General features: G+C 41.4%; 3 protein-coding genes across 5 annotated transcripts; 2 read left to right on the forward strand and 1 right to left on the reverse strand.

Annotated features, from left to right (window-relative positions):
• The first annotated feature begins 351 nt into the window (after positions 1-351).
• marchf1 (membrane-associated ring finger (C3HC4) 1) lies at positions 352-9,272 on the forward strand. 2 transcript variants are annotated; one of them, XM_068320783.1, is made up of 8 exons: positions 352-957; positions 4,079-4,129; positions 4,702-4,772; positions 5,506-6,306; positions 6,484-6,664; positions 6,765-6,909; positions 7,711-7,755; positions 7,844-9,272. In XM_068320783.1, exons 1-8 carry the CDS (start codon positions 871-873, stop codon positions 8,161-8,163), a joined length of 1,701 nt encoding a protein of 566 aa, XP_068176884.1. In that variant the 5' UTR covers positions 352-870; the 3' UTR covers positions 8,164-9,272. The 2 variants fall into 2 exon arrangements, with proteins under 2 accessions (XP_068176884.1, XP_068176885.1); XM_068320784.1 differs by lacking the exon at positions 7,711-7,755 and having other exon boundaries at positions 538-957.
• Positions 9,273-9,416: 144 nt separating this feature from the next.
• tma16 (translation machinery associated 16 homolog) lies at positions 9,417-10,952 on the reverse strand. The gene is made up of 7 exons (XM_068320785.1): positions 10,827-10,952; positions 10,631-10,734; positions 10,414-10,451; positions 10,239-10,323; positions 9,962-10,110; positions 9,833-9,875; positions 9,417-9,613 (listed from the first exon to the last, which is right to left on the reverse strand). Exons 1-7 carry the CDS (start codon positions 10,827-10,829, stop codon positions 9,430-9,432), a joined length of 606 nt encoding a protein of 201 aa, XP_068176886.1. The 5' UTR covers positions 10,830-10,952; the 3' UTR covers positions 9,417-9,429.
• A 2,169-nt stretch (positions 10,953-13,121) lies between these two features.
• tmem154 (transmembrane protein 154) lies at positions 13,122-19,031 on the forward strand. Of its 2 annotated transcripts, XM_068321749.1 has the most exons (9): positions 13,122-13,365; positions 14,049-14,153; positions 14,952-15,020; positions 15,220-15,276; positions 15,370-15,555; positions 15,702-15,756; positions 15,965-16,041; positions 16,361-16,403; positions 18,205-19,031. In XM_068321749.1, exons 1-8 carry the CDS (start codon positions 13,272-13,274, stop codon positions 16,390-16,392), a joined length of 675 nt encoding a protein of 224 aa, XP_068177850.1. In that variant the 5' UTR covers positions 13,122-13,271; the 3' UTR covers positions 16,393-16,403; positions 18,205-19,031. The 2 variants fall into 2 exon arrangements, with proteins under 2 accessions (XP_068177850.1, XP_068177851.1); XM_068321750.1 differs by lacking the exon at positions 15,220-15,276 and having other exon boundaries at positions 13,126-13,365.
• The last annotated feature ends 1,875 nt before the right edge of the window (positions 19,032-20,906 follow it).

Genomic DNA, 20,906 nt, shown 5'->3' on the forward strand with positions numbered 1-20,906 from the left:
CACACACACACACACACACACACACACACACACACACACACACACACACACACACACACACACACACACACACACACACAGATTCCGTACAGACACTGTTTTCAGGTTTAAGCACCTTTATTCCTTTACCAAGAAGTGACGTGTCTTTAACATCCATCATCACATTGTTCCTCACCGGGGAGTCCCCGAGCAATCAGGCCGTGTGTGTGTGTGTGTGTGTGTGTGTGTGTGTGTCATGCATGCACATCAGTGTTTCTGCTATCCTTGTGCACAAGTTGCATAAGCTTATTAGCAGCACCACTGGTTCTAGGAGGACATTGAGGTTAATCTAAGCCCTAATCCTGATGGACCGTATGCTTGTTGCCCAGCAAGCATGACAAAATCCTGGCTCCGCCCCTCCAAGATAAACACACACACACTAACATACACACACACACACATACATACGTCATCGCAATACACATTTTCACTGCCTCCTTGTTTACCGCTCAGCTCCGTCTCAACTCTCCCTCGCTCCATCTCTCTCTCAGCAGGAGGGCATCAAAGGAGGAGGGAGGGTGGGGGGTTGGAGGTGGTGCGTACTTTTTTAGTAGTTTCCCAGTCGTCATGACGACCTCACACCCTACCATCCACTGAGCTGTCCTCCTGTTTCCACGGTGACCCGATCCCCCCCCCCCCTTTGCATCCCCGCTCATCTCGGTGAAACGGATCGGGGCTGGCGACGCCGAGTGAGCGTCCTCCTTTTTCCTGAGAGCGTCTCGCGGACGGGGCGGCGGATCAAGAGCGGGAATGTGATCGGGAAAACGGGAAGGCGCAGCATGCTGCTAATGCTGTGACTGGAACATCAGAGTGTTGCCTGGAAACAGCAGCATGCCAATACAACAGATTACTGTGGTTCCAGCAAGAGAAACAGCCGGCAGCTGCAAGAGTGCTCCTCGCCCCAAAGACAAGACTGACGTGAGTTTTTAAACCTCTGGGAGGGGGGCGTGAAAAAAGGGAAGGGGGGCGTAAAGTTGGTGGCTAGTTACTGAGATCCTAAAGATGTTATTCATCGATTGTGGAAGTCCTTTGATTGGTCCTGGAGCGCTGATAGAGGGGGAGGTCGAGTGTGTTTGTCTCACACACTTTTACAGGATTGATGCTCCAGAGTTGTCACTGCTGACGGCCTCACGGGACATCACAAGCTCAATCCCATCTTTGCACTTGTCAGCCGTCCACTCGTGTGTGTATTTCAGTCGTTAATGAAGATTCATATCGATCTGCTTCTGGAGACTGAGGGTAGAATAGTTTAAGCATCAGACACACACTGGCTCGCCTCGCCCTCCTCCTCCCTCCGTCTGCTCCGTCTCTAAGGGCTTTCTTCATCAGCGGTGTTATTTATAACGCCGCCCAGAAAACGCATCTTGCATTTTAGATTTTCCCGCAGAGTTTCTGCCTTTTTTTTTTTTTTTTTTGAATCACAAGGCACATCGTAAATCGAGAAGATCAAAACCGATCAAAAAGATCAAAACAGAGATGCACTTACAAACTGAAAAAAAAAACAGCTCGAACAGACGTAATACAGCAAATATGACTTTACTGTGAGGAGAAACCAACGTTAAACATAAAAAAACTCCAGATGTGTCTGATGTGTGGTCATGTTTTATTTGCTCTTTAGAGGTGAAGTCAACAGAAAATAACATTCTGTTTTTTTGAATTGATACTTTTTGGCCTTTTAAGCTGCCAGCTCAGTCGAATGGGACAACCTCACGCTGATCATGCAACTGAATCAAATGACTTTCAAGTGAAAACATGATTTGGGTCTACTCCAGAAATATTTATTTAGCTTTATTTTAGCTTTTTTTTCTTTTGCGTTTTCAATAACATGACTCAGTTAAGTGTGTCTAAAACACACCGGCCTCACTCAGTGCTATTTTGATGCTCTGTGCAGACATTTGTTCACATTGATTGAAGAAATGTCCTTGAGTCATCTATAGCAGCGCTTTTCATTCGTCAGTGTCGTTTTCACCTTCATTTCTTAAAGCAGCAAAAGCAAAATGCTTCCAGATATCGGCTTTAACAGCGACAGGTTATCCACAGTTTTGTTTTTAGTCCCCAAATTCATCTGCAATTGTCTCATTTAACTTGAACACAACCAAAAATAAATTCTTAGAAGTCTAGACTTGTTTTTATTCCCTCTTATTTAAAAAAGGAATGCTTAGAAATTGTATTTTCCTTATCCTGAATGGATCATGGAAATCCCTAGTATTCCCCTCATCCAACAAAAACAATTCTCCACTGGGGTTTCTGAAACTGAAAATAACCTTCTTTTAATATGTAACAACACATTTCTTCGTGACCTGAAGGACACACACACGCACGACCTCATAACTTAAATGTATTTTATTTTGGGAGGTCACCATTTTATGCAGTGATGTGTGCCGTGGGTGCTAATGACCTGATTTGTCCTGTTAAACTATACAGAACATTCCTAACGTGTTTGAGGCTCACATGTCTGCTTCCTTTAGCTCCTCCAGGAGACTGCAGATGGTTTCCTTCCACTTCCTGCAGGACTGCTGATTTAAACCTGGCGATCAGCAAATCCTTTGATCAGCTTAGACGACACGGCCTTGTGCTTGTATTTGTTTCTCCTATACGCAGAGAGCATTCACTGCTGTGTGTGTGTAAAAAGTATAAAAATATAGAGGAGACCCCCACCTGAGCTTGTATTTTTACATGTCAACTTTGAACTGAGCATGCAGTGAAGACATCTGAAGTTCTGACTGCTAACACATCCTCCTCCTCTTCCTCCTCATGGAGGGATCGGTGTAGGACCTGGGTGTGTTTGTGTGTTTGCTGAGGAAGAGTTTTCACACACATCTCTTTCACAATCCAGTTTATATTCATCACACAGAAGGACAGCTCCGTCAGGAGCTGTTTTGTCTCGCTCCAGGATAAAATGGCTTCATTATTCCCATAATGCACCTGGCTGCCGGTGCCATTAGCAGCAGAGCAGGGGATTAAAATGGGGGTGAAAGCGGTGTTACAGTGCGATGGGAAAGGACGGGGAAAGTAAAGTGTTGTGTTCTTGCTCCTGTTTCCTCAGCTTCTATTTTTTGCTGGATGAATCTGGCTTCGTTTCAAACTCATGACAAAGTGTGAAGTTTGGATTCTTTTGTTCTCAGGACAAAAAAAAACTGAGTAGAAGTGCTGCTTCTCAGCTGATTTCTGCTTATTTTAGGCTTTAAAAAAAGTGAACTTGAAGTGAACTTGGTTATATATCCACACTTTAAATAGATAGAAGGATATAAAAGTGTACTTTTCACCCAGGTATGTGTTGCTGCCTGAAAAGTCACTTATATAGCAAACATGTTTTGCCTATGCTGGTTTCCTGGTGTAGTTACTCCTACACAAACTGAGCTGCTGCAGGCGATGAATGAAGCAGTTGAGGTCAGGTAGTTGAAGCTGTGGGAAGTTCAAGAGTGAAGAAATGTAAGTCGACTTTAAATACAGACACATCGCAGAACGGCAAACACAGCCAGCTAATTGGATTGTCTGCCTTTAGCTCGTGTCCACGCATGACTGTTGCCGCTGACTGTAGCCGATCAAAGACAGAAGCAGCAAAGACAGAAGCAGCCGAAAACAGAGGAAAGGATATTTAAGTGATGTTTAAAGCTGCTTAGTTTAATTAAAATGTTTGATCAAATAGTTTTTCTTTCCCAAGTTAAAACATTTCGTTCATCCAGTCAATCAATTCTTGCTTTAACTCAATTAAACTCATGTAATTTACCCTCCTTTCTCACATTTCTTTGTAAGACCAGTTGTTGTTATTTTCATTTTAGAATTAAATGAAATGAACTAAAGTTGAGGAAGTCAAACAAGATTTTTCTGTTTTTCGTGTTCCATAATATTCTGAGTTGCTGAATTATTTGACCATGGGTTGGACCTACGTAGCAGGGAGACATTGTTTTAATTTTGTTTTTGTGTTCCTTCTAGCGCCCAGCTCTAAATACCTCCTGCGCTGAGGTGACTATAAAGCATCACACACTTTTTCTTTCTGTGTTTGCTAACGATTTTCTGTCTTTCCTTCTCCTTGCAGGGAAGAAAGGCTCCTGGGCGCTCAGGGAGTCGATCCAGCAACATCTCCAAGGTAACCGCTGAATCTAAGAGCATTTTAAGGACCAATTTGGAGGTCAGAGGTCAAATTTGTGTGGTGGCAACCTCCATCCAAGCAGAATGCGATGTGCAAGAATCTGCTGTTAGGAGCACCAACACCAGTACGATGCTGCTCTGACACCTCCAGACCTCTGATGAACGTTTGTGCTGCTTAATCATGGACCAAACAATCATAGAATATAGAGGGGCTGCTTGCAGTAATAAACACACACAGAGAATCTTCACTTGTTGCTCAAAAGATCGCTCCATTCAATTTGCATAATTTATTCAATTGCTGTGAATTTAATATTAATTGTAAACCACACAAATGACTGGATTTCTAGCAGCGTTGTGGAGCTTTTGATCGTGACGAGCCAAAAAAAAATCCCCTACATATCCATAATAAATACCTATGGACCTATTGCAGTTCCATTTGGGGCATTTCTTTTAATGTTATTATATAAATAGTTTCTTAATGTTGATACTGTGGCCTTTAGAAAGCATTTAAAGGTACCTTATTATAAGTGCATCGCAGCAGAGAATCTAATTTGAAGCTCTTTGTTTCAGGCCAGCAACTCAACGGGACTCTCCACAGCGTCGAGGACGTCAATCTCCCCATCTTCTCAGGACATATGCAGGTACGACGTTTGTCTCTGTCAGAATGGGGACAAGTACAAACACAATGATTCCTGGCAGAAAGTACAAATATCTGTTTCTTGAATATCCAGAGCAGCAGAGCTGCGGTTCGCTCTGCAACAGAGAATAAACAGTTTAAAGCTTCCTCTCAGCTGGGTGGGGGATTCAGGGAGTAATGGCCTGACATACCCCGAGGGCATTAACAAAATGAATCTAATGGTGCTCTAACTGCTCCGGCAGTGAGAGGAACATGGTTGATTGCAGATGGAATCCTTCAACTGAGGATCTCTGCAGTGCGTTTGTTTCCTGATTGGATCAAATTCTGGGATTTCAAAGCTGAAAGGACGGCATGTTTGATGTGGACACATGTGACCGACATGTGGTGGGACTGCTCAGAAATCCATGTGTCACATAGTATTGTCAATTTACTCCATATCCACCTGCTTCCGTTCTGATTATTTTGCCTGATAATCGGATTTAGAGTTCATTTCCCAGATATGTTTCGTTTTATTTTTTATTTTCTGCTCAACTACAGTATTTTCCGCACCATAAGGCGGTCCTAAAAGCCTATAATTTTCTCTTAAACCTACAGTGCGCCTTATAATCTGACGCGCCTTATAGTGCAGAAAATACTGTATTTATTGAGTTCATTTTGTCTTTTACATCATGAATTTTTTTCATTCATCTCCATCTGTGTGTGTTTGTGTGTGTGTGTGTGTGTGTGTGTCTGTTCAGCACTAGCAAACTGACCCCTTTAGACGAGGATCCCTCTGAGTCGCACAACACACACACACACCCCGCTGTGATGACGGTCGCCAGCTCGGCTCTGGGTCCGTCAGCTCTGCCCCAGAAGAAGCAGGTAAAGCGGCGCCATCGCCGCAAGAAGAGCAGCTGCTCCGCCCTCGACTGCGTGGAACCCGCCGGCAAGGAGGAGCCGCGTGACCGCAGCGACCTCAGCCTCAGCTCCGATCGCAGCGAGCGGGGAGAGCAGAGGGAAAGGTCGGCCCTGAACCGGAAAGATCTGGCGCCTCGTCTCCGCTGCTCGGGAGCCCCCCAGTCAGATTCCACCTCCGAGGATGAGGCGTGGCGTGAGGCCCGCAGCTGGAGCAAAGAGAAAGCCCGGAGGGTCCGCTGCCGCGCCGGAAGCGGCCGGGAGAGGAACGAGCCGATCGAGGGCGAAGGAGGTGAGGACAGAACGGAGGTGATGGAGCTGCTGTCCGTGAGCTCGGATGAAGGGGGGGGGTGCCGATCTCAAGTGGAGGACGGGGGGGGCCTGAAGAAGAGGCACGGCAGCAGCGCCTCGGTGAAGGACAGCCACACCTCACGGAAGGAAAGCTCACAGAGCAGAGAGAAGGAGAAGAGCTCAGAGGGCAGCTCCTCACCGGTGGACGATGGAGAGGAGCTCATCAGTCAGAGATACCAGGAGAGGGGGTCGGGGGGCGGGGACATGTCAGCCCCCCCGCCACAGAAACACTGCGGCGTGAATGGGGGCACACAGCCGCCCTACTTGGATGATTCCGAACTGGAGGTTTGCAGGTCAGTGTGTTTGTGAAGCTAGACTGGTGAGGATGTCATCATCATCATCATCATCATCATCATCATCATCATCATCATCATCATCTTAAATCATCAGGTTGAGCTCAAACAACTTTTTTCTGATCGAAGCCACCGTAAAAACACAACCTGTACTGCGTTGTGGTTTTCTGTGTGCAGGATCTGCCACTGTGAGGGCGATGATGAATTCCCGTTGATCATGCCTTGCCGCTGCACCGGGAGCCTGAGCTTCGTCCACCAGGCCTGTCTCAACCAGTGGATCAAATCCTCAGACACTCGCTGCTGTGAACTCTGTAAGTTCGACTTCGTCATGGAGACGAAGCTCAAACCGTTACGCAAGGTAGGCGTCGTCCTCGAGGGGTGTCGGGCTGTCATATTGAACGCCATCTCCAGTGTCGGTTCTCATCCCTTCTCTCCGTCTCCGTCTCTCTGGACCGCAGTGGGAGAAGCTACACATGTCGAAGAACGAGAGGAGGAAGATCTTCTGTTCGGTGTTGTTTCACCTCATAGCAATAGTTTGTATGTTGTGGTCGGTCTACGTGCTGGTCAAGAGAACCGCCGAGGAGATCAGGCTCGGGAAGAACGGTCAGTACTCCCTCCTAACCCCCCACCCCCCTCTCTCACAGACGAGAGTCCTGTAGAAAAAAAAAAAATCTGTACTTCAAATGGAGAATGGCTCAGATTAAAGGTGTCATTTGAAGCTTTGAACGGCTTTCATTAAATGAATCATCCCTTAGTATCTAGCACCACCGAACAATCACAAAAGAAATCCAAAAAACAGAAGATTTTGGATTATTTTATCGTGACTCTAGTGATGTGATGGATGCGTGCCCTGTTCACTTCTTGTGTTCATGATTCCCCTCACCTATCTTAACTCGTGAGAAGTGAGTGTTGTTCAGAATAAATCCCCCAGTTTCTCCTGCTTGTGCGTCGCTCCAGAGACGATGTGAAGAAATTCACATTGTGTACGTCAGAAATTCCATCCACAAAAGCAGAGCTGCTGTGTGTCGTTCCAATAGGAAATATAAAAATCACAATAAAAAAAAGTTTAACATTTGGATGCTTTAAAACCTCATAAAGGAAATAGTAAAATAAAATCAGGGATCTGTTGGTTACAGCCTGATTCACACCAAACACATGTAAATTATTAAAGTGAAAATAGAGCCAGAGCTCTGCTGTGTGTGTTTGCTTTGTGTGTTCATGGTGTGCTGTGATCATAGTGTCTCTGTGTTGTGTCGTACTGTAGAATGTAAGGTTAAAGGCAGAAAGATTAGCAGCAGTAGTGGTAAAGTTAAAAAAAAATCTTTAACTTGGTAGAATAGAAGTTATGTGTTCACTGAAGAGATTATTCAGGGATACAGAAATTACACTCACTCTTGATTGCAGAGGAATTATGGAGAGTTTCTCTACTGAAGTACTATTCACCCGAGGGTAAGCCGAGCTCTGCACACACCAGCATGAAGATCCATCACGCCTCCTGCAGACTGACTGACAGCCTGTGTTTGTGCGCCTCCTTCAGGTGTGCTGGAGTGGCCCTTCTGGACCAAACTGATCGTGGTGGCCATAGGCTTCACAGGCGGCCTCATCTTCATGTACATCCAGTGTAAAGTCTACCTGCAGCTGTGGCGCCGCCTCAAGGCCTTCAACCGCATCATCACCGTGCAGAACTGCCCGGAGAAAGCAGCGCACAACTCTCAGGCCCAGACCAGCGCCCTGACAAACGGTAGGCACGAAACGGTGGAGGTTCCCGTCAGTCCGGCCCCCGTCCCAGCTCCGGAGGAGCAGGACTCAGACATGTCCGTGGAGGCCGCAGTAGCGCCGGCACAAAACCCGGTCTGACTGATTCTGCTCCAGCTCAGGAGATTGACTAGTGTTTTTAGTGTTCGTTTCTGCTGCTATGATTATTTATTTTGAGATGCAGCAGAAAGATTTTTTAAAGTTTTTCAGCAATGGAGGAAAAGTCAAAAAGGCTGCAGCGAAGAAAAGGATGTGGAAGAAATATGGGCATAACAAGGCGAAGGAAAATAAAGCCATCAGCAAGAGAAGTTTGAGAAGTATGTGGTTCATTTAGTTTTTCTCCTGTTTGCACTTTCTCAATCTGCTTCAATGGGCTAAAGCTGTGAACACTGTGGGTGCTATTAAAGGTCACGGGATGCGCTATATGTACCTTTGATGCAACCATAAAAGGGTTCACATTATGATCATACTAACCCGACAGGTTTGACCCGTGGTCGTCACTGAAACGGAAATGTGAATGCCAATGATGTATAATTAAAGAATATTATGTTTCCTCACCCAAGATGTGAAAGCAGTTGTATGACAAGAGGGAAAGAAGAGCTCTTCACATCCAGCTGTTTTGTGAAAACATAAGATTTTATATTTCAGAGGCTGTCAGACAATCCAGCAAGTTCTTAGTTTGAAGCATACTGAGACCTTAACTCTCCTTCTGGACAATAATTTCTTCAAACACCAAAGAAAGATGTTGAAAACAAATTTTAAAAACCAGTATATTTAGTTCAGTCTGAAAAAAACAGCTGGATTGATGAGATGTAGGAACATTTCTTAAAATAGGAAACCTCAAGTATCCCAATTGTAACGACGTTTCGACAGTTTTGCAGCTTTGTGTGGTTCCGCTCCGTTATTTACACACATATGTAATATGACTGTCATTATTAAATGGATTTTACATGACATTAGAGACACGGTTTGAATGACTGACACTGAATGACTGTGTTGTTTACACTTTACATGTTTAATATATGTTTTTTGAAGCATTACTGTCGGTCAGCAGAAACAATCCTTTCCTCAGTGTCTTAAATCCCGCCACAAGAGAGCACTCAACGTACTCATCAAAACCATGTTTTTTCTATGATTGTGTAGAATGGAGTATTCAGGTTACACATGATGCATATTTGTTTGTGCAATAAAAAAAATGAATGTAGACCCCCTCCCTGGCTAATGAGGAGTTACTAAGCAACACGTAAAATGACTTAAAAATTTCCAATGATGTTTTCCATCCGAGAATTTGGCACCACCTTGTGGACAGATGTGGAACCACAGTCTTCAGTACCGTTTGGACGACAGGAGCTTTAATCCTGAGGCAGTTCAGTTCGAGTCCGTCATCAGCAACTTGTCATCTAGGTCTTCATCATTTACCACATCTTCATCCTCAATTTCATCTTCAGCATCATCCTTCTGCTCTCTTCCTTCATTTGTTTTATCCAAACCTTTTTTAGACACCTTCCGAAGTTTAATATTGGGAAGCTTCTTTAAATCTCCGTTCCACTCCCTGCAGAAATAAACCAACCCACAAATGTCATCTAACATTATTAGAAAGGTCATTAATAAGTCCTCACATCAACTTTATTAATGTCATTTATGACCAGAGGATTTTGTCAAATATTTGATGATTCAAAGAATCACAAGTCTTATCCAGATTTGCACGATCACACTTAGTCAAATCATATAGGCTGAATAATAATGGTCAGTGTACTTTGCATAAACTGACCTGAATGTTTTCAGATGCTTTCCATTGATGATGTCTGGAATCTCTGATGGGGACAATACAGGACTGAATTATTTGCCAACATGCATATTCATACACCACACACTCATGTTTCATGTAACAAGGACTCACCAAACCCAGCGCCCTCGTATTGCGCTCGCTCTCGCTCGATGGTCTGCTTGATGACAGCCTCTCTGGCACAATGGAGACGACCCTGCCGACCTTTGATTCCATTCATTAGCTCAATCTGCTCAAGTTCAGAATCAAATCTTTGGAGATACCTGCACACACACGCACAAACATTTGCACACACGTTTCTTGTTGTGGTTTGAAAATGACTCTCATTCATTTCAAATTCACAACAACATGCGACAAAAGACAAAAATAAATACGAACTCTGTTGTTTTACCTTTCAATTACGTCACAAGCATCTTTTCTGGTGTAAACGGTCTTTTCTGGATCCAGTTGTCCCTGAAACCACAACAGCTTTTCACCTGACAACAGAAAGAACTCGTTTTCAATAGGGAAGGACGTGATCCTCACTGACAGTGAGTATGAACAACACGAGTGATGAACAGTCTTACCAATGCTGCTCAGACGCGTTGCTTTGTCATTCTTCTGTCTGAAACATGTGAGAAAATTCAACTAAAATGACCTGAGTGAACATTTTAAGGAATTCAGATCTCTATCTGGATTTGTTTTGAAATATGGAGTGTTTTAAGTACATTTCTGACATGAAAATATTGCTCGTAGTTACAACCAACCACTTTGGCTATCGTTAAATGAACCAGGCACACATACCTGTCTTTCTTTTTCAGTCGGATCTCCTCTCGGGCGAGGTAAGCCGCTTTCCTGCTGTACGGGTGAACAACTTTCTCCGCCGGTTTTCTTTTCTGAGCCTTCGGCTGAAAAAATTAACATCATGACGGAAAAGTTAATATCGTTTCAACTTCAGATCAGCTTATAACACTGCAACAGCTATTATTTCTCTACTAACCATTGTAATTTTTCAGAACACGCGTGGGCCTCCTCTGTTGACAAGTAAACCGGAAACTGACGTTCCGTCTTCGAAATGTGTCCGGATATCTCGTAGTTACAATCAGTTCCTAGTGCTTAGAAACGTCTGAAAGCATGAACCAAGAAATAACTACCGGAAAAACATTTTTTTTAAAATAAACCCATAGTTTTAATTTACTTTTATTTCAAAATAAAAAATAAAATAAAGAAATGTAATGTCAATTTTCCTACATGAGATTTAAATTATATCATTTCAGATACAGCTGATATCCTTGTGCGTGTAAAATACAAATGGATATGTCTGATTGTACCAGGTTTTTCAATAAAAATATCAAACTTATGATGTGGAGTTCTCGAGGACAGCATTGATAGATGGATTAGAGACAGTGCCGCGAAAAAGAAGACAGGCAGTCGAGATGGAGGTGGAGGGAATGAAGATGTTGAGGCTCTAAGAGTGAACCTCAACATCTCCTCTATGAAATTAGTTCATCGCAGGAACAGCCAAGTTAAGATGGTTGGGAGAAAAAGTTAGAGGGAGTAGACTTCAACGGTTTGGAGAGATTGAGAGTATGTTGGTAAAAGAGTGACAAGGATGGAGCTACCAGGAAAGAGGACGAGAGGAAGACCAAAGAGAAAGTGGTTGGATGTGGTGAAGACATGAGGGCAGTTGGTGTTAAAGGATGCAGACGATATGGAAAAAGATGACATCCCTAAAGAGAGAAGCCAAAAGGAGTAAAAGAAGGGTACTGAATAATTTCATCACTTTGTGTCTAAAGCAATTACTCAAACTAGTCAGCTACTTGATACTACTTGATGAAGTAGCCAACATTCATTTTTCTTTGGTATGGTAAACCTCTCCCCATCTTTTCTTTGCTTAGAGGCATAAATAATAATTACTGTATAATACTCTGGAAAAAAAGTAAATGATGAATTGCTCTTGAGTAACAAACTTACCATAAATGCTTTTCCATTTGTGATAAATAGAATGACATGATCATGACAACAATTTTAAAGAGTCAAAATGTCTCATTAAAACAACATCACACAATGAACTTGCAGAGCAAACTGTGTGTCAAGTGGAATTAGTAACACCTTCGTCAGTCTGACTCAGATCGTGTGACTCACAATGTTTTAAGATAGTAGTCGCAGACGTTATTCTCAGTATGCCCTATTTTCTCTCCTGTTTTTCACTGTTGAACAGACATATCTCATGGCATGTTATGATTAGACATAATAACTACCCTTTCAATCCTATTGTTTATGTACCTGATCACGGTTTTTCCAAATGTCTCTGCAATTAGAAGTTGGGTTGGTTAGCTTGAAAGTGAAGACATAGCTGACAAGGTCTTACATGCACAGACAAATCTGTCGCCTTGGCAGAAGAAATACACGATGAAAGCCAGGACAGTCTCTCAGTTTTCTTTTTAACTGCTGGGAATGACCTTGAGTATCATTTCAATACCACGCATCAGTAAATCACTGTTGGAGAACAGGTTATAAGTTCTAAATCATTGCTTTATAAATTGTTCATAAATCTTTTGTTTGGAGGGTCCATTAAACCAATGACAGAACTGCTTTATCAGGTTTTGAAAAAGTCTTATAGATGAAATATTTTGTAATGTCAAACAACTTTTCATCCAGCTGGATTTTTGTGTTGTGTGTTGCATGCTGATCATCAGACGTGAACATACTAACACAAACTAAGACAATGAACTTCAACACTGAGCCTTTGTTAACATAGTTCCACCCACTGGTAGCATCATGGTGCTGCTTGCATGACTACAGGAACTTAGAATCTTAAATTTGTTTAAGATTCATATTTACGCTGTTTGATATTGATACTGAAGCTTTATCTGTTGCAGAGTTGATGCAAAACTCCATCAATCTCTTACCAGGATGTCTCTGCTGCTGAAGAGGAGACTGGTTTTAAATCGCCCTTCACCCATAAATAATCATTACAGCATGACCCTTTCATTCAGTGTTATACTACAATGGAGGGACTTATGATCAAGAAGATTGCCTCAGAATGATTTAGAGCAGCAGTCAAACACAACTTCCTCCAGAGATACCTGAGCAGTCAGCCCACACTGATCTCCAAACTGTTGTTTTTTTTCCTTCTTCTTTTGAATTTGTTCAACTTCCCCCTCACTGAGGAGGGCTGCATACCTAACCAACAAGAATGTGATTGTACTGTAGCTGAGGAGCCGTCAGACTTGTGGCGACATGCGTGTGGGTGATTGCGTCACATCCGAGTGAGTTATCTGTGTGGGTTTGAGGGTGTGTGTGTGTGTGCGTGTGTGTGTGTGTGTGTGTGTGTGTATACGAAGGTTTTCTTCTTTGCTTTTCCTTCCATTTAAGATGTTAAGTCAGATCAGGAAGTGTGATACTGTGACAGTAGAAAAGGAAACAGGTACACAATGGCAGCATGTCTGGATGTCACCCTGGTAGAATGACAGCCCCCCGAATGACGACCCCTCTTTTCCTTGTGCTGCTGCTGCTGAACTCTCTGACTGGGACAGGTAGGACTAGAATATTCATTTTTCAACACGCTGAGTTTGGACGCAGCAACTCTTTCAGTCTCCTCCCTGAATTTCTTTTGTGCTTTGGTTTGCTTTTCTAACTTGTGACTGTTTGAGTTGAAGTAAGTTGTATTTACTCATACCAGGGACAGGTAATACCTTAATTTTTTCAAGTTTAAACAACACCTGATGAACGTAAAGGATGGATTTATTTTAGTGTATTTTTATCAAAACCGCTTTATCCTCCTGTGGAACATTTTTGTGTTCCACTTTTGTTTAAAATGTTTTCTCGAGTAGGAGAATCCAATTCTCACTAAAGGGGAAATCTTGATCAACATGACAAAACTCTGTTAAGAGTAAATTGCTCAACAAATCTAACGCTCTCATCTAAGTCTAACAGAAGAATTTTGCAAGAGTTTGCATTTTGTAACACTAACTTGAACACATTTTCACGGAACTGTTGAGTTTCCATATGACTTATAGTGGTGGCGGTTATTCTGCTCCAGTGCAAAATCTGTTTGATTTTGTTTCATGATTTTCCTGTCGAATAAAAAGTTTCATTATCACTACACGTTTCACTTTGTCGTTACATACCATATATGTGGTCTTCTCCTAAATTTCACTCTCAGTCTTTTTCAATGACAAACCAAGAATCTAATTTGATGGCTGGTGTTGAACTGCAGTGCTAAGCGACCATGAAGAAGATGGTGCAGATACAGAGGCTGCGATAGAAGAGGGCGATATCGCTGATTCAGATCCAACTGGCGGCAATGACGCAGAGACCTCAGGTGACACAAGAACTAAATGTAAAAAAATGTACATTCATTTCCAGAAAAATCCTTTACCATGTGGCCAAAAGTATGTAAACGGGTGGTACTCTTCTGTGAGATTGTTTTTCCCAAATCCTTTATTTACCAAGTCTCTTCGAGACAGCGACATGGAAGTATAAAAGTATACCAACCACATGATTTCAAAGGTCCACAAGTCCTGCTTCCAGACCAGGGAAACATATGGTCCAGTCCCGGTGGCTGTAAACTAAAGAGAGAGATAATATGGAAGTCAAAATAATTTGATCTGTAATCTGACCAATAATCCTACACCACCATGGCAATCAGTCAAACCATAATATATGGAAATGGAGAGCAATGTAATTCCATCTACTTGTGAACCAGAAGAACCCAGAAGACCCTTTCCTGTTTAAACACGCTTTCAAAACGAGATGATTTTCTAAGCTGCTGTGGAAGAAACTGGTCTGTGCACGGGGAGCCAAAGCTTTAGAACTGATAGTAATTGTATTTCTGACTTACACATATTATGCTTTATAATAATCTTTAATAGAAGCATGTGCTCTTTTTGTGAAGGAGGTGAACTGAGCTCCTTCACAATTCTACAGCTCTTAAGCTGCTGTATAAATGGGGCATTTTGATCAACAGTTATCCTTTGTGTAATGCTCGGATTACAAATCGGAATCACAAATATTTAATCATAATTTGCTTCAGGGATTTTGCTGTCAGTACTGTGAGACCCTCTGTCCTCAGATAGTGGATCCAATTCTCATGATTATGGGCTATCTTCTGTGTTTGTAGAGCCACCCACTGTTGATCCTGATATAACATCCTCAACAGACCCACCCATCGAAGATGCCAGCATTTCAGGTCAGGAGAAAGACATCTTTTTAAAAAATCCCTCCATCTACCCTGAGGAAGAATTTCACAAGTTATTTAGTTGCTCCGCATATGATCTCCTAATGCATTTTCACGCCACTCTGAGGCACCGTATTGGAGAGAGAAGAAATCTGCCCATTGAAACATTTTAGCAGTCTAATGAAATTATTCTCAATGCTGTTTGTTCCAGCTGAGGAAACCATAGAAGAAAAACATGGCTCAGGGCTGGGCTACCCTACCCCTGATGGTGAAGGAATATCTGTAGATAACAATAAAAATATTCTACCTTACATCAATAATTACACAAATTAAGACCGACTGATACCTGTCAATACTGCAGACACCTCAGCAGCAACAGATAACCCAGAATTAACGGACTCAACTGCCACACCTGATGGTGACGAGGAGGAAGGTCTGAGTCCCATCATCATCCTGATCCCTGTGGTGCTGGTGGTGTTAGTCATTGGCATGATCGTTTGTGGGATTTTCATCAATCGCAGGTGGAACCAGCAAGTAAAAGACCAAGGTATGTTGATCACACACTCAACTATGAATGACATGAAGGACATTTTTTATTACTCTTATTTATGAGGTTATTTAGCCTTTGGGTTGATATAAATTAAGTTTGGACTATATTCAACTATAGTAACTTTAAACATGTTCTCTTCTCAGAGTTAAAAAAACAGGATCCATATCTGGATGGGTCCAGTACGGAGAAGGTTCCAATGTAAGTAATATCATTTCCTTTTTTTAAAATTTCAAATACTTTCAAATACATCACAAAATGCTTCATTTGGAGAACAGCCAGTGTTAATTTATGCTGAAAGTGTGATGCCCTGTTGAAAACATTATCTATTTGCATCATTATAAATAAAAATGCAAATGAAAGACTGAGTGACTCTGTGTTCCTTATTTGATTTTCTCTGCATCATCAGGCCCATGTTTGAGGAGGATGTTCCCTCTGTGCTGGAGCTGGAAATGGAAGAGTTGGACCAATGGATGAAAAAGGATGGTGGGTGTCTTTACAAAGAGTATAGCAAGATATGTGTCTGACAAGTAGGTTAGATTCTCTCACATATATTTTACAGCTGATATGTCTGTCTACTTACTTTTCTTAAATTAAATGTGCTTAAACAGGTTCTAAATCTCTTTTTTAAATAAAACTTCAGAAGGGGTAAAAGGGCAGCGTTTCAGAAAGTGTAGTTTGGACTTTCGTCCAACAGAGGTCACTGTTTCTCCAATTGTTAATTTCCTACTAGCACACAAAGTTATGCCATAATGGTGTGGTTGTAGTGAATAAATATGTAATTAAATGTTTATGTCTCTTCTAGGTGAAACTGCAGAGGAATCTATACCAGCGTAAATCTATTCATGGTGAGCATATTTAACATTCATCATATATTCATTACTTATTTTCTCAGCATTCATCCCTCATGGTCACAGAACCATGTTCTTAACCTTTCAAAAATTGAGATGAGTGGACATTTGTGATTGATAGATATACATATACTGTATAAATAAATAAATAAAATTTATTTATAAATAAATAAATAAATAATATATATATATATAATGTAATTAATAATAATTATATATATATATATATATATATATATATATATATATATATATATATATATATATATATATATATATAATTATTATTATTTACATTCCAAAGCAAATATAAAGGCATAAAATGCATCAAGTTTGATTAGCTTTACTCTTCATTCAGGCTTACTCTCCTGCTCTTCTGTGAGACTTGTGGATGTGTCTAGCAATGGAGACTGTGATGAATGCAGCATAATGGCCGATCTCTATGTGATTGCTCACAATGATAACATAACTTACCTGCTGGATCATTATGATTAACCTATCACACATGGTATTTGATCAACAGCACAAACAGCTTGAATGAACAGTCGCCTCTGGTTCAAAGGCCTTTGAAATAGTTTCCATTTTATTTACCAGCCTCTGTTCATTTTGATGCACCAGCTGCTTTCAGCACAGCTCTGCCTGATGAACTGTGACCCTTTTGTCATACATGGTAGTCTTCAAACACTCCAAACATCTGTTAGTGATTGCAGGAGGCATGCATGTTAGCGTGGCATGAGGTAACCTGGGAATAGTCTCCTTGCTGGAAGCACTGAGAGGGCGAGGCCAAGGTCCGCTCAATGAACTGTTGACCAATGACCAACATCATTTACTCTCTGCTCTTTTTAAGGATTTGGTTTCCATAACTGTGCAGGGGTTAAATGGCACGTTCAATCAACACAGAGGCCCTCTGTGCAAATCAGGTTACACAAGAGATCTCAAAACAGAAGTAAATGTAATGTTGCTGCTGTGGCGGTTGCACAACGCAATGCCATCTCCTGCAGCAGCTGCGCCCCTTTTGTCAGACCTGTGAAACTCCACGGTAACCCAAACACGAGAGTGGATCAAATGAACGAGAGGAAACGTACAAAGTGTTACTGACGCTGCATCAAATGTTCTGTAACCTGCCAAATAGGTTGCTGTGGCACAAAAGGAAGCTGAACAACTGAGCTACTCTAAAAAAAAGTGGTATGGTAAAAGTAGATTGAAAATGTGTTCAAAAGAAAATTTAAGAAGCACAAACAAAATATTGCTGTCCAAATGAAGTAAATAAAATCAGGGCTACGAGAGCTGCTAAATGCACCACTACATCCACCGGATTGTCGCTGTCTGGTGTTTAGCGATGGGCAGCTCATGTGCAGAGAATTTATTCATGCTTTTTTTTTTTTTTTGTTTGTGTGTTTTCTGGCTGGAACCAGCTGTCTGCTGCAGCTGCAAACAGGCCTAACAAAACATCATGTTGAGGCTGATGAGAGACGCTAGTACAAAGCCACACAGTCGTGTCGGTGATGTTAGACAGATTGACCGGGTATGCCCTCTGTAAAAAAAACCAAAACGGCTTTTCCAGCAATAACTCCATGACACTCTCACCTACTATCACTCTCCTCAGTGAGATCTGCCTCACTTTACATGGATCATGAACCAATCAGAGCTCTGTAAGCAACTGTAAGCCACAATAAAAATCTATTCTGAAAGTGTTCCCTTCACATTTGATTCTAACTGCACCACCACTTGCGAGTTTATCGAGGATCGCTTCTACCTTGTTGACTCTAACAACATCACTTCTTCCTTTTTATTACAGGTTAACTCCAGGTGCTCAGGAGGAAGGGCTTGTTGACAGTTTGGATGACCCAGCAACATCTGTGACTGAGAAACATTAAACAACATCGAAAAACATTTCACTTTTACGGTCAAATAATCAGTTTTGTTGCAATATGCAAAGACTGGACTTTACCTAGTCAAACAGCGCCCCTGTGGTTGATTGAATGCACACAATGGATTACTTTTAGTGTTAAATAATTCAACCAGGCTAAAAAAGTATTAGATTTAAACCTGCAAAGAACAAACTTTGTCTTTTCCTCTTATTCATAGTGTTCAACTGTACATGTGATCAACTTTTCTTCTCACAGATATGAATATTACTGGTCCCTATAGATGCTTCACTTTAGCTCAATGCCTCTGCTGTATTCCCTCCAGCTACTAGTTCCAATGGGGAAATAACCTGTTGAAGATTGTATGCATGCATGCATGCAGAGCTGGTTTGGGTTTCTGGAAGACATCCCCAAATATGTGTGACTGTAGTTGGACTGATTAATTATCACCTGCTACTGAAATGGCTTCCTTAAAGCAATTTTAATTTCAACATGACTCTGACTGAACGCCTTGCATCTGGATGCTTTGTTATCACTTTTATCTTATTCCATCTATGCCATCATCACACCGATCTGAATGTGAGATCCACTTTGTAAATTTGTCAGTTAGTATTTTTGCAGCATCCTGCACTGTAAATATGAGAATACAATTCACCAAAAGATGTTATTTCAAAAGATGCCTTATGTAAATATTCCATATCAGGCTGCTGTTTTGCTGATGAATATTTGATTTTAAACGCAAAATAAATAAAGTCTCTTGATATAGTTATGTGTGATTTTCCTGCCAGACTGGCAGTATGGCTCTGACATGACACAATTTCTAATGAAATATTGGATAGCTGATGGATGGACTGCCAGGACGTTTAGCAGTGACATTCATGGTTCACAGTGAATGAATCCTAATGGCTTTAGGCCTCACAAAACTTTCAATTTGACGTTGACGTTTGGTTTTTGAATGAAAATCGCTGACACCTATTTGATGGATGACCGTGAAGTCAGAACCCCTCAGTCATTTCTCCCCTCAATGGGAATGACTTTTTTATTCATACTTTCCAAGTAATATGACCATCAGATTAACAATTTAAATTGGTCTCAACAAATGTGTGGAAAAATACTGTTTTTATTTGATTATTCTTTAGTTATTTATTGAAAGCCCTTTCTGTATATTAATGGATTACATTTTGATGAGGAACTGTCATGTTTCTCATTGATGGCAGATGGAACCCAAAACTTCAACAGGAGAATAGGCAAATGCAGAATTGAAGTTGGTATTTTATTCCTGGCAGATTTCAGATTACCAGGTAATCAGTCCAAACAGGCAAACAAATCTGACAAAGGGCAGGCAATAAGCAGAGTCCAGGGATCAGGCAGGAATGGTATAATATAATCAGGCAGGGAACAGGAATGCTGAAAAGCAGGAAGAACACTGAGAGATGAGTGGATGAGAGATGGGTTGCAGATGACTGAGGAAATGCAGGTGAAGGAAATGAGCTGAGTGAGAGCAGGGAGTTGGAGAAGACTCGGAAATGAAAGAGCACTTTAGAGTAAGTTGAATTAGAAATTAACTGACATAATTTATGACAGGAATATGGCAAAAAAAAAAAATTCACTTGCTAATCATCAGCTGGGTTTTGATCATTCTGTGCATGTTAACATGTTTAGCTCAAGTTTCACTCAGCTAGTGGAGTGACTTTACATTTTAATTTGCAGGCATCCATCTGTCTGATGCATGTTTGTCGCAGCCCCTCTGTTTCAGAATTCGTGATCACAGTTTTCAATCCACCAATAAGTTTGCTCTGCTTTGTCTTCGAGCTGCTGGAATTCATTCTAGAGGAACATCTGAAAGAGCAACAAAGGACAATCTATATACACCAATGAATACAAATGGGAAAAAAGCCTGTCATTTCATTTTCTCCTCTGTTTCCTTCTCTATTTCTCATTAGATTACCAGAAAGAAGTTTTGTCTGATCTTATAATGTCAGTGCCAGTAATGTCTGGCTGCTTAAACGACACTCACTACTCACTGGTATTTCTTAATCCCTCCTCTGACAACTGAAGACGTACTGAAATAGTACTTGCACTGGTGTATGATGGTGTTATTCCTAAAGCTTTGTCCTGTATGTTTGCATCACCTCACAAAAAATACTTTTTTTCACATGTTAGAAAAGCAGAGACTATTTTGAAAGTCATATCATGTTGCCAAAGACCTAGTTTTAAACCCCAAATCCTGGTGATACTGCGTCATAGAACAATATGGTTACAGCTTGCGTTGCTTAGACGTTGCTGAAAATTGTTAAGAATAATAATCCAGTATTTTTTGGATCTTGTAAGTCATAAGGACCGAAGGTTAGGACATTGAACCTGATCTTAACATTGTCTTTCATAAAATTCCTTCTAACTGTATGAAAATACAGAACTCAGTCACTGGAGCGCGCTGTGATGGTTTTGGGGACTTAACCCATTTCAGATTTAGTGTTGATTTTATTTTTATTTACAGCAGTTATACTTTAACACACTCCCATTCAACTTGAAATTTGGTCAGTGTAACCTTCATGCATTACTTATAAAAAGTTATCTGAGACTTGGGCAAAATTTGAAAGGTGTGGTCATGGCAACGCTGTAAATTTCAATG

This window comes from Antennarius striatus, chromosome 8 (genome assembly GCF_040054535.1).
Source record: "Antennarius striatus isolate MH-2024 chromosome 8, ASM4005453v1, whole genome shotgun sequence".
NCBI classification, from domain to species: domain Eukaryota; kingdom Metazoa; phylum Chordata; class Actinopteri; order Lophiiformes; family Antennariidae; genus Antennarius; species Antennarius striatus.